The sequence below is a fragment of the Scyliorhinus canicula genome, chromosome 12, assembly GCF_902713615.1.
Source record: "Scyliorhinus canicula chromosome 12, sScyCan1.1, whole genome shotgun sequence".
Taxonomy (NCBI): domain Eukaryota; kingdom Metazoa; phylum Chordata; class Chondrichthyes; order Carcharhiniformes; family Scyliorhinidae; genus Scyliorhinus; species Scyliorhinus canicula.
In genome coordinates this window covers 52790721-52806603 of record NC_052157.1, presented here as the reverse complement: position 1 = coordinate 52806603, position 15883 = coordinate 52790721, and the positions used below count along the sequence as shown (strand labels likewise).

The 15883-nt window shown below is 50.4% G+C and overlaps 1 protein-coding gene across 1 annotated transcript in view; it reads left to right on the top strand.

The window, feature by feature from the left end:
• The window catches only part of LOC119974238 (retroviral integration site protein Fli-1 homolog), a 95568-nt gene extending 93872 nt beyond the window's left edge, over window positions 1-1696 (top strand). The window contains exon 3 of the mRNA XM_038813007.1: window positions 1528-1696. Within this exon, the coding sequence (XP_038668935.1) occupies window positions 1528-1696 (169 nt within the window). The remainder of the gene's footprint in view (window positions 1-1527) is intronic.
• The last annotated feature ends 14187 nt before the right edge of the window (window positions 1697-15883 follow it).

The following is a 15883-nucleotide window of genomic DNA, read 5'->3' as shown; positions in this document are numbered from 1 at the left end:
CTGGTCTCCATATCCCTTGGTTAGACCACACTGGGAGCACTGTGCACAGTTTCAGTTTCCATATCCCTCGGTTAGACCACACTGGGAGCACTGTGCACAGTTCTGGTCTCCATATCCCTTGGTTAGACTACACTGGGAGCACTGTGCACAGTTCTGGTCTCCATATCCCTTGGTTAGACTACACTGGGAGCACTGTGCACAGTTCTGGTCTCCATGTCCCTTAGTTAGACCACACTGGGAGCACTGTGCACACTTCTGGTCTCCATATCCTTGGTTAAACCACACTGGGAGCACTGTGCACAGTTCCAGTCTCCATGTCCCTTGGTTTGATCACACTTGGAGCACTGTGCACAGCTCAAGTCTCCATAAACCTTGAATAGTTCACACTTGGAGCAATGTGCATACTCCCAGACACCATAACTCTTAAATTGACCACACTTGGAGCAGTGTGAACAGTTTTCTCCACATTCCTTGGTTAGACCTCACCGGGAGCACTGTGAACAGATCTGGTCTCCATATCCCTTGGTGGACCACACTGGGAGCACTGTGCACAGTTTTGGTATCCATATCCCTTGGTGGACCACACTGGGAGCACTGTGCACAGTTTTGGTATCCATATTCCTTGATTAGACTACGTTTGGAGGGATGAGCACATTTCCATTCTCCATATCCCTTGTTTAGATCAATCTTGGAGCATTGTGCACAGTTCCTGTCTCACGTCCCTTTGTTAGACCATACTTGGAGCACTGTGCACAGTTCCAGCCTGCATATCCCTTGGTTAGATCACACTTTGAGCACTGTGCACAGCTCCCATCTCCACATCCCTGGGATCGGCCACACTTGGAGCGCTGTGCACAGTTCCAATCTCCATATCCTTCGGTTAGACTATACTTGGGCACTGTGTACAGTTCCCATCTCTATATCCCTTGGTTAGACCACACTTGGGGCACTGTGCACAGTTCCAATCTCCATATCCCTTGGTTAGACCATACTTGGAGCACTGTACACAGTTCCAATCTCCATATCCCTTGGTTAGACCACACTTGGGGCACTGTGCACAGTTCCAATCTCCATATCCCTCTGTCAGGCTAGAATTGGAGCATTGGGAAAAGTCCAAGTTACACGTTATTTTAAAGCTATCAAGGCAGCGAGGAATGTTCAAAGATTTTGGCAAGGATGTGAGTAGAACTGGGAGTTTGTGACTTGTCAGCAAAGACTGAGCAGTCTGGGTCACGTTTCTCAGTTAAACAGAAGAATGATTGCGGATCCAATTGAGGCCTTTAAAATGGTGGAAGAGTTAAATAGATAACAGGTCAGGCGGAAGCTTCCATTTGTGCTGGGGAAAAAATTGCCCTTAGTGACCAAAAAAGGGTAGGAGGGGTTATTGGGTTATGGGGATAGGGCTTAAGTGGGTTGGTGCAGACTTGATGAGCTGAATGGCCTCCTTCTGCACTGGATGTCCTATGCTCTATGTAAGTGATCAGTGCAGGAACATTAATCATGGTGTAATATTCCTTCTCCCAACAGGGAGTCTCCTGTGGACTGCAGTGTGGTCAGACGGACAAAGATGATGAGTGGAGCTGACACAAATCCAACTCCCTACACGGCTGGTTACAGTGAGCAGAGAGAGAGCCCACCAAACAGCACTGCTAATGAGAAAAGAGTTATTGTTCCTGCAGGTAAGCTGTACAAGTAACAAAGGCATTGTTGCAGGAGGCAAACAGAGACATAAACACACACACACATTAACACAGGCACGCACACACACACACACAGTGACAGAGTGACACACAGAATTACATTGTAACATCCAAACACACAGTGACAGGGTAACACACACACACAGTGACAGAGTGACACACACAGAATGACAGAGTAACATCCAAACACACAGTGACAGGGTAGCACACACACACAGTGACAGAGTGACACACACAGAATGACAGAGTAACATCCAAACACACAGTGACAGGGTAACACACACACACAGTGACAGAGTGACGCACACACGGTGACAGGGTAACATCCAAACACACAGTGACAGGGTAACACACACACACAGTGACAGAGTGACGCACACACGGTGACAGGGTAACATCCAAACACACAGTGACAGGGTAACACACACACACAGTGACAGAGTGACACACACAGAATGACAGAGTAACATCCAAACACACAGTGACAGGGTAGCACACACACACAGTGACAGAGTGACGCACACACGGTGACAGGGTAACATCCAAACACACAGTGACAGGGTAACACACACACACAGTGACAGAGTGACACACACAGAATGACAGGGTAACATCCAAACACACAGTGACAGGGTAACACACACACACAGTGACAGAGTGACACACACAGAATGACAGAGTAACATCCAAACACACAGTGACAGGGTAACACACACACACAGTGACAGAGTGACGCACACACGGTGACAGGGTAACATCCAAACACACAGTGACAGGGTAACACACACACAGTGACAGAGTGACACACACACGGTGACAGGGTAACATCCAAACACACAGTGACAGGGTAACACACACACACAGTGACAGAGTGACACACACCGAATGACAGAGTAACATCCAAACACACAGTGACAGGGTAACACACACACACAGTGACAGAGTGACACACACACGGTGACAGGGTAACATCCAAACACACAGTGACAGGATAACACACACACACAGTGACAGAGTGACACACACACGGTGACAGGGTAACATCCAAACACACAGTGACAGGATAACACACACACACAGTGACAGGGTAACACACACACACAGTGACAGAGTGACACACACACGGTGACAGGGTAACATCCAAACACACAGTGACAGGGTAGCACACACACACAGTGACAGAGTGACACACACAGAATGACAGGGTAACATCCAAACACACAGTGACAGGGTAACACACACACACAGTGACAGAGTGACACACACACGGTGACAGGGTAACATCCAAACACACAGTGACAGGGTAACACACACACACAGTGACAGAGTGACACACACAGAATGACAGAGTAACATCCAAACACACAGTGACAGGATAACACACACACACAGTGACAGAGTGACACACACACGGTGACAGGGTAACATCCAAACACACAGTGACAGGGTAACACACACACACAGTGACAGAGTGACACACACCGAATGACAGAGTAACATCCAAACACACAGTGACAGGGTAACACACACACACAGTGACAGAGTGACACACACCGAATGACAGAGTAACATCCAAACACACAGTGACAGGGTAACACACACACAGTGACAGGGTAACACACACACCCACTCAGTGACAGAGTGACACACACAGAATGACAGAGTAACATCCAAACACACAGTGACAGGGTAACACACACACACAGTGACAGAGTGACGCACACACGGTGACAGAGTAACATCCAAACACACAGTGACAGGGTAACACACACACACAGTGACAGAGTGACACACACACGGTGACAGGGTAACATCCAAACACACAGTGACAGGGTAACACACACACACAGTGACAGGGTAACACACACACCCACTCAGTGACAGGGTAACACACACACCCACTCAGTGACAGGGCAACACCAACTGACCATGAAACCAACGTCGATTGTCGGAAAAACCCATCTGATTCACCAATGTTCTTTAGGGAAGGAAATCTGCCAGCATTTCCTGGTCTGGCCTACATGTGACTCCAGACCCACAGCAATGCGGTTGACTCTTCAATGCCTCCTCAAGGACAATTGGAGATGGGCTATAAATGCTGCAACAGCCTGCTATGCCCAGTCCGATGAATTAATTAAAAAATACTCAGTGACAGGGTAACACACATACAAACTCAGTGACAGAGTGACACACACTCAGCGATAGGGTAACACACACACAAACTCAGTGACAGAGTGACACACACTCAGCGATAGGGTAACACACACATAAAGTGACAGAGTAACAAACACATAAAGTGACAGAGTAACACACACACTCAGCAACAGGGAAACACACACACACAGTGACAGAGTAATACACACACCGTGATAAGGAAACACACACAGTGACAGGGTAACAATCACACTCAGTGACAGGGTAACAAACACACTCAGTGACAGGGTAACAATCACACTCAGTGACAGGGTAACACATGCATACAGGGAGAGGGTAACACACACATAGTGACAGGGTAACACACACACAGTGGACAGGGTAACACATGCATACAGGGAGAGGGTAACACACACAGTGACAGGTTAACACACACACACAGTGACAGGGTAACACACACACAGTGGACAGGGTATCACATGCATACAGTGACACAGTAACACACACAGTGACAGGTTAACACACACACACAGTGACAGGGAAACACGCACACACAGTGATAGGGTAACACACACACAGTGGACAGGGTATCACATGCATACAGTGACACAGTAACACACACAGTGACAGGTTAACACACACACAGTGACAGGGAAACACACACACACAGTGATAGGGTAACACACACAAACCCACGCACACAGGGAACACACACAAATACACACACTCTGTTTGATTGTTGATGTTCAGATGACGTACAGACACATACACACACATTTTTTGACAGCTCCCAGACAGTGAAAGGTAAAACACACAAGCACACTCTGAGTGTACACACACATATACACAGGTGACTCACACATAAGTGCATTCACACAGACACAATTTGTGGCTGCACACAGACACAGGACACACACACACGTGGTTGTATGCACACACATTATGGCTGTGCACACACAAACACAGTGGTTGTATACACACACACTATGGCTGCACATGTACACACACTGCGGCTGTACACACACGCACACAGTGGCTGCACACATGCACATTGTGGCTGTACACACATACACTGTGGCTGTACACACACAATGGCTGTAAACACATACTTATACACACTGACTGTACACACAAACACACATTATGGCTGTCTACACACACACACTGTAGCTGTACACACACATTGGCTCTGTACACACACACTGTTGCCATACACACACTGTGACAGTATACACACACTCACAGAGAGTGTGGCAGCACACACATGCTGTACCAGTTCACATGTACACACACTGTGGCAGTACACACACGCATGCTGTAGCAGTACACACATACACACACATGCTGTGGCAGTACACACACATGCTGTAGCAGCGCACACATGCAGACACAGTGGCAGTACACACACGGGCACTGTACCTTTACAAACACAGACACACACACTGTGGCAGTACACAAACACACATACACACTCCGGCAGTACACATACATGCACAGGCACACCCATAAATGCTGTGACAGCACAGACACATACTCATTGTGGCAGTTCACGAATGCACTGTGGCAGTACACACACAGACACACAATCTGTAGCAGTACACACAGGCACAATGTAGCAGTACACACATGCACACACATGCTGTGGCAGTACACACACACGCTGTAGCAGTACATACAGACACATACATACACACGGTGGCAGTTCACACACAAATGCTGTGGCAGTACACACTCACTGTGGCAGTACACATGCACACACACAGACACACACACACTGTTGCAGTATACACACACACACACACACACACTGTGACAGTACACACACACACGCCCACACACCGTGACAATACACACACACACACGCCCACACACTGTGGCAGTACACACACAAACTGTGGCAGTACACACATATAGTGGCAGTACACACACAGTGTGGCAGTACACACACACACACACACACTGCGGCAGTAGACACAGACAGTGTGGCAGTACACACTCACACACTGTGGCAGTACACACACATATTTTGGCAGCACACACGCACATACACACAGTGTGGCAGTACACACGCTCACACACACATACACACTGTGGCTATACACACTTACATATACATGACACGCACACACACTATGACAGCACATGCACACACACACAGTGTGGCAGTACACACACACACTCACTGCCTTTTGATACTCAGTGGAAGGTGCCACACACATATTAGAAACATAGAAACATGGAAATAGTGAAGGAGTAGGCCATTCGGCCCTTTAAGCCTACACCACCATTTAATATGATCATGGCTGATCATGTAAATTCGGTATCCACTCCCACTTTCTCTCCATACCCCTTGAGACCTTTAGCCACAAGGGCCACATCCAGCTCCCTCTTGAATATATCCAACGAACTGGCCGCAACAGCTGTACACATATACACAATGGCTGTACACACACACAGACACATACTGTAGAAGTACACACACACTGTGGCTATACACACACACACACACAAGCTGGGGCAGTACAGACATGCACACACAGACACACACACTCACACTCTGGCAGTACACACAAACTCTGGCAGTACACACACACTGTGGCAGTACACGCACACATTCACACTCTGGAAGTACACACACAAGCTGTAACAGTACACAGATGCACACACACACACACACACACACTCTGGCAGTACACACAAACAACGTGGCAGTATACACTCACACACACACTCACACTTTGGCAGTACACACACACGCTGTGGCAGTACACACAGACACACTGACACACTGGCAGTACACACATACCCCATTACAGTACATGCACACTGATGTGACCATCAATTCACAAGACACATGGTTGGAAGTGAACAGTGGTTTTAATACTCTTACAACTGAGCCTGCCTGCGACGAGATGAACTGGCAGCAGGCTCACAACTGCTCGTATACCGAGCTTACATAGACACAACACATACAATATAACAGTGTGAATTACTAGGATTGTGATTCACCACACACACCATGTCAGTACACGCATACACAGTCACACACAAGCTGTAGCAGTGCACACACACATACACACTGTGGCTATACACACTTAAACATACAGACACAGACACACTATGGCAGCACACGCACATGATGTGTCAGTACACACACAGTGTGTCAGTACACTCACACACATTGTGGCAGTGTACACACACTCACACTGGCAGTACGCACACACAGAGACACTGTGGCAGCATGTACACACATATTTTTGGCAGCACACACACACACACAGTGGCAGTACACACATGTGCACTGTGGCAGTACACACAAACACACATATATGCTGTGGCAGCACACACACACTCTCACGCTCTGGCAGTACACACACAAGCTGTAGCAGCACACACATGCACCCACATCGGCAGTACACACACACACACACACACAATGGTAGTACACGCACACTGTTGCAGTACACACACATACAGACACACACACAAGGTGTAGCAGTACACACACACACTGTAGCAATGCACACACACACACATACACACTATGGCAGGAGAGACACACACACTGTGTCAGTACACACACACACACACACTATGGCAGTACAAACACACATACACACTGCGGCTGTACACGCTTACACAGACACACTGTTGCAGTACCCACGCACAATGTAGCAATACACACATGCACACACATGCTGTGTCAGCACACACACACACACATGCTGTGGCAGTACACACACAAACTCTATGGCAGTACACACACACTGTGGCAGTGTACACACACTCACACTGGCAGTACGCACACACAGAGACACTGTGGCAGCATATACACACATATTTTTGGCAGCACACACACACACACACTGTGGCAGTACACACACTCACTGTGGCAGTACACACAAACACACATATATGCTATGGCAGCACACACACACTCTCACACTCTGGAAGTACACACACAAGCTGTAGCAGACACATATGCACCCACATCGGCAGTACACACACACACATATGCACTATGGCACTACAGACACACACACACACAGTGTGGCAGTACACACACACACACTATGGCAGTACACACACACTGTGGCAGTACAGACACACACACACACACAGTGGCAGTACACACTCACACTGGCACTACGCACACACAGAGACACTGTAGCAGCATACACACACATATTTTTGGCTGCACACACACACAGACACTGTTGCAGTACACACACAGAGACACATACACACTGTGGCAGTACACAAACTATGGCAGCACACACACACACACTATGTGGCAGTGCACACTCAAAAACATACACACTATGGCAGTACACACACACTGCAGCAGTACACACACACTGTGGCAGTAGATACGCACACACACTGTGGCCGTACACACACACTGTGGCAGTACACACACACATGCTGTAGCAGTACACACATACACACACATGCTGTGGCAGTACACACATGCAGACACAGTGGCAGTGCACATACACATGCTGTAGCAATACACACATACACACACAGTGGCAGTACACACATGGGCACTGTACCTTTACAAACACAGACACACACACTGTGGCAGTACACAAACACACATACACACTCCGGCAGTACACATACATGCACAGGCACACCCATAAATGCTGTGACAGCACAGACACATACTCATTATGGCAGTTCACAAATGCACTGTGGCAGTACACACACAGACACACAATCTGTAGCAGTACACACAGGCACAATGTAGCAGTACACACATGCACACACATGCTGTGGCAGTACACACACACTGTCGCAGTACATACAGACATATACATACACACGGTGGCAGTTCTCACACACAAATGCTGTGGCAGTACACACTCACTGTGGCAGTACACATGCACACACACAGACACACACACACACTGTTGCAGTATACACACACACTGTGACAGTACACACAAACACGCCCACACACTGTGACAGTACACACACACACGCCCACACACTGTGACAGTACACACACACGCCCACACACTGTGGCAGTACACACACACACGCCCACACACTGTGGCAGTACACACACAAACTGTGGCAGTACACACATACAGTGGCAGTACACACACACACACTGCGGCAGTAGACACAAACAGTGTGGCAGTACACACACTCACACACACTGTGGCAGTACACACAGATATTTTTGGCAGCACACACGCACATAGACACAGTGTGGCAGTACACACGCTCACACACACATACACACTGTGGCTGTACACACTTACATATACACGACACACACACACACACTATGGCAGCACATGCACACACACACAGTGTGGCAGTACACACACACACTCACTAGTGGGCGCGATTCTCCGCTGCCCACGACGGGTCGGAGACTAGCGGGAGGGCCTTCCCGACATTTTTCCCGCCCTCCCGCTATTCTCCCCCCCCACCCCCCCACGGCCGCCCCAAGACACGAATCGCTGCTCGCCGTTTTTTACGGCGAACAGCGATTCTCCCCAGGCCGATGGGCCGAGTTCCCAGGCCTTTACAGCCGTTTTCACGAACGCAATCACACCTGCTCTCACCGTTCTTGAAAACGGCGGCAAAGTGCCGTCCTGGACAACCATGGCACCGATTGGCACGGCCGCACCACGGCCGTGCCAAGGGTGGCATGGGCTGCGATCGGTGGGCACCGATCGTGGGCAGCGGGTCCGATACCCGCGCACTATTTGTTCCTCCGCCGCCCCTCAGGATCAGTCCGTGGGGCAGCTGAGGGGCATGATGGCCCGCGCATGCGCGGGTTTGACACATCTGCGTGATGACGTCATCCGGGCATGCGCGGGTTGGAGCCGCCCAACCCGCGCATGCGCGGCTTACGTCATCGTGCGCGTCAGCCGGCGTGACGCTTGGTGCGCGGACTTAGCGACGGTCGCTAAGCCCGCGATGCCGTGCTTCACGGGGCCGCGCTGCTAGCCCCGCCCGGGGGAGAATCGGGTTCCGGGAGGGGGCGCGGAGGCTGCCGTGAAACACGGCCAGTTTCACGGCAGCCTTTACGACTCGCCGCATTTGCGGAGAATCACGGCCAATGCCTTTTGATACTTAGTGGAAGGTGCCACACATATATTAGAAACATAGAAACATGGAAATAGTGAAGGAGTAGGCCATTCGGCCCTTTAAGCCTACACCACCATTCAATATGATCATGGCTGATCATGTAAATTCAGTATCCACTCCCACTTTCTCTCCATACCCCTTGAGACCTTTAGCCACAAGGGCCACATCCAGCTCCCTCTTGAATATATCCAACGAACTGGCCGCAACAGCTGTACACATATACACAGTGGCTGTACACACACACAGACACATACTGTAGAAGTACACACACACTGTGGCTATACACACACACACACACACACACACACACACAAGCTGGGGCAGTACAGACATGCACACACAGACACACACACTCACACTCTGGCAGTACACACACACTGTGGCAGTACACGCACACAGTCACAATCTGGAAGTACCCACAAACAACGTGGCAGTATACACTCACACACACACTCACACTTTGGCAGTACACACACACGCTGTGGCAGTACACACAGACACACTGGCAGTACACACATACCCCATTACAGTACATGCACACTGATGTGACCATCAATTCACAAGACACGTGGTTGGAAGTGAACAGTGGCTTTAATAGTCTTACAACCGAGCCTGCCTGTGACAAGATGAACTGGCAGCAGGCTCACAACTGCAGATCTTTATACTTCCGGTTAGTTGTAGGAGCCATGGGCGGAACCGTGGGCGGAGCCAAGGGTGGAGCCCAGTACAAACTCCTCTACTCCCTCTATGGGCAGAGCCGCGCAACTGCTCGTATACTGAGCTTACATGGACACAACGCATACAATATAACACAGTGTGAATTACTAGGATTGTGATTCACCACATTCACCCCCTGTAAAAAAATCAAATCCGGTGGGGGTGATGGGTCTACAAATTGAGTCGGTCCGGCTGTCGAGTCGTCCTCTGAGATCGACGAAGCGCCGGGGTTGCAGCCTCTTCTGGTGTCAGGGTGGTGGCGGTCGGCGAGAGTACGATGGCAGATTCCGGGAGTGATTCGATCCGAGCTTCATACCCGGCTGGTTCGACTGGTGACGGGGAGCGCCGGAAACCCATAGGCGTGGGGGCGCGGAGCACGGGCAGTGAACCTGCAGCGTGGGGGTGCCGGGCACGGGGGGTTGGATGGGGTGTACTGTGAGGGGTACCTCGGTGGTAGTAGTGTTGGAGTTGGATCCTGCAGGCACCAGGTCCCAGAGGGAAACAGTGTCCTGACGGCCGTCAGGGTATTCGATGAACGTGTATTGGGGGTTCAAGCTGTAACAGTACACAGATGCACACACACACACACACACACACTGGCAGTACACACAAACAACGTGGCAGTATACACTCACACACACACTCACATTTTGGCAGTACACACACACACGCTGTGGCAGTACACACAGACGTACACACACACTGGCAGTACACACACACCCCATTACAGTACATGCACACTGATGTGACCATCAATTCACAAGTGGTTGGAAATGAACAGTGGTTTTAATAGTCTTACAACTGAGCCTGCCTGTGAGAAGATGAACTGGCAGTAGGCTCACAACTGCAGATCTTTATACTTCCGGTTAGTGGGAGGAGCCATGGGCAGAACCATGGGCGGAGCCAAGGGTGGAGCCCAGTACAAACTCCTCATCTCCCCCTATGGGCAGAGCCGCGCAACTGCTTGTATACCGAGCTTACATAGACACAACTCATACAATATAACACAGTGTGAATTACTAGGATTGTGATTCACCACACACACCATATACAGACACACTGTGGCAGCACACGCACATGCTGTGGCAGTACACACACAGTGTGGCAGTACACACACACACATTGTGGCAGTGTACACACACTCACACTGGCAGTACGCACACACAGAGACACTGTGGCAGCATATACACACATATTTTTGGCAGCACACACACACACACTGTGGCAGTACACACAAACACTCATATATGCTGTGGCAGCACACACACACGCACTCTCATACTCTGGCAGTACATACACAAGCTGTAGCAGCACACACATGCACCCACATCGGCAGCACACACACACAATGGTAGTAGACGCACACTGTGGCAGTACACACACACAGACACACACACAAGGTGTAGCAGTACACACACACACTGTAGCAATACACACACACACATACACACTATGGCAGTACAGACACACACACACACTGTGTCAGTACACACACACACACTATGGCAGTACAGACACACACACAATGTCAGTACACACATACACACTATGGCAGTACAGACACACACACACACTGTGTCAGTACACACACACACACTATGGCAGTACAGACACACACACAATGTCAGTACACACACACACACTATGGCAGTACAAATACACATACACACTGCGGCTGTACACACTTACACAGACATAGACACATTGTTGCAGTACCCACGCACAATGTAGCAATACACACATGCACACACATGCTGTGTCAGCACACACACACACACACACGCTGTAGCAGTACATACAGACACATACATACACACTGTGGTAGTACACACACAAACGCTATGGCAGTACACACACACACTGTGGCAGTGTACACACACTCACACTGGCAGTACGCACACACAGAGACACTGTGGCAGCATATACACACATATTTTTGGCAGCACACACACACACACTCACTGTGGCAGTACACACAAACACACATATATGCTGTGGCAGCACACACACACTCTCACACTCTGGCAGTACACACACAAGCTGTAGCAGCACATAGATGCACACACATCGGCAGTACACACACACACACTATGGCAGTACACACACACACACACACACTATGGCAGTACACACACACACTGTGGCAGTACAGACACACACACACAGTGGCAGTACACACTCACACTGGCAGTACGCACATACAGAGACACTGTAGCAGCATACACACACATATTTTTGGCTGCACACACACACAGACACTGTTGCAGTACACACACAGAGACACATACACACTGTGGCAGTACACACACACGCTGTTGCAGTACACACACACAGAGACACTGTAGCAGCATACACACACTGCAGCAGTACACACACACTGTGGTAGTACCCACGCACACACACAGTCTGGCAGTACACACACACTGTGGCAGTAGATACGCACACACACACTGTGGCAGTACACAGACACACTGTGGCAGTACACACACACACACACTGTGGCAGTACACACACACACTGGCAGTACACACACACACACACTGTGGCAGTACACACACACTGGCAGCACACACACACACACACACTGGCAGCACACACACACACACATTGTGGCAGCACACACACACACACATTGTGGCAGCACACACACACACACGCACTGTGGCAGTACATACACACACACATTGTGGCAGCACACACACACACACACTGTGGCAGTACACACACACTGGCAGCACACACACACACACACTGTGGCAGCACACACACACACACACACTGTGGCAGTACACACACACTGGCAGCACACACACACACACACTGTGGCAGTACACACACACTGGCAGCACACACACACACACATTGTGGCAGCACACACACACACACACACTGTGGCAGTACACACACACACACACTGTGGCAGCACACACACACACACGCACTGTGGCAGTACACACACACACACATTGTGGCAGTACACACACACACTGGCAGCACACACACACACACTGTGGCAGTACACACACACACACACTGGCAGCACACACACACACACACGCACTGTGGCAGTACACACACACACACATTGTGGCAGCACACACACACACACACTGGCAGTACACACACACACGCATTGTGGCAGCACACACACACACTGGCAGTACACACACACACGCATTGTGGCAGCACACACACACACACACACTGTGGCAGCACACACACACACACTGTGGCAGTACACACACACACACACACTGTGGCAGTACACACACACACACACTGTGGCAGTACACACACACACTGGCAGTACACACACACACGCACTGTGGCAGCACACACACACACACACATTGTGGTAGCACACACACACACACACTGGCAGCACACACACACACACACTGTGGCAGCACACACACACACACACACTGTGGCAGCACACACACACACGCACTGTGGCAGCACACACACACACACACATTGTGGTAGCACACACACACACACACTGGCAGCACACACACACACACACTGTGGCAGCACACACACACACACGCACTGTGGCAGCACACACACACACACGCACTGTGGCAGTACACACACACACACACATTGTGGCAGCACACACACACACACATTGTGGCAGCACACACACACACACACTGTGGCAGCACACACACACACACGCACTGTGGCAGTACACACACACACGCACTGTGGCAGCACACACACACACACACATTGTGGCAGCACACACACACACACACTGTGGCAGTACACACACACACATTGTGGCAGCACACACACACACACGCACTGTGGCAGCACACACACACACACACATTGTGGCAGCACACACACACACACTGTGGCAGTACACACACACACATTGTGGCAGCACACACACACACACGCACTGTGGCAGTACATACACACACACATTGTGGCAGCACACACACACACACACTGTGGCAGTACACACACACTGGCAGCACACACACACACACACTGTGGCAGTACACACACACACATTGTGGCAGCACACACACACACACGCACTGTGGCAGTACACACACACACACGCACTGTGGCAGTACACACACACACATATTGTGGCAGTACACACACACACACACTGTGGCAGTACACACACACACACACTGTGGCAGTACACACACACACACGCACTGTGGCAGTACACACACACACTGGCAGCACACACACACACACACACTGGCAGCACACACACACACACACTGTGGCAGCACACACACACACACACACTGTGGCAGCACACACACACACACGCACTGTGGCAGCACACACACACACACACACTGTGGCAGTACACACACACACACACTGGCAGCACACACACACACACACACTGGCAGCACACACACACACACACTGTGGCAGCACACACACACACACACACTGTGGCAGCACACACACACACACGCACTGTGGCAGCACACACACACACACACACTGTGGCAGCACACACACACACACACATTGTGGCAGCACACACACACACACGCACTGTGGCAGTACACACACACACACATTGTGGCAGCACACACACACACACACATTGTGGCAGCACACACACACACACGCACTGTGGCAGTACACACACACACACATTGTGGCAGCACACACACACACACGCACTGTGGCAGTACACACACACACACATTGTGGCAGCACACACACACACACACATTGTGGCAGCACACACACACTGTGGCAGCACACACACACACACACCTTGTGGCAGCACACACACACACACACACACTGTGGCAGCACACACACACACACACACTGTGGCAGTACACACACACACACGCACTGTGGCAGTACACACACACACACATTGTGGCAGCACACACACACACACACACATTGTGGCAGCACACACACACACACGCACTGTGGCAGTACACACACACACACATTGTGGCAGCACACACACACACACATTGTGGCAGCACACACACACACACTGTGGCAGTACACACACACACATTGTGGCAGTACACACACACACATTGTGGCAGCACACACACACACACACACTGGCAGCACACACACACACATTGTGGCAGTACACACACACACACATTGTGGCAGCACACACACACACTGGCAGCACACACACACACACATTGTGGCAGCACACACACACACACGCACTGTGG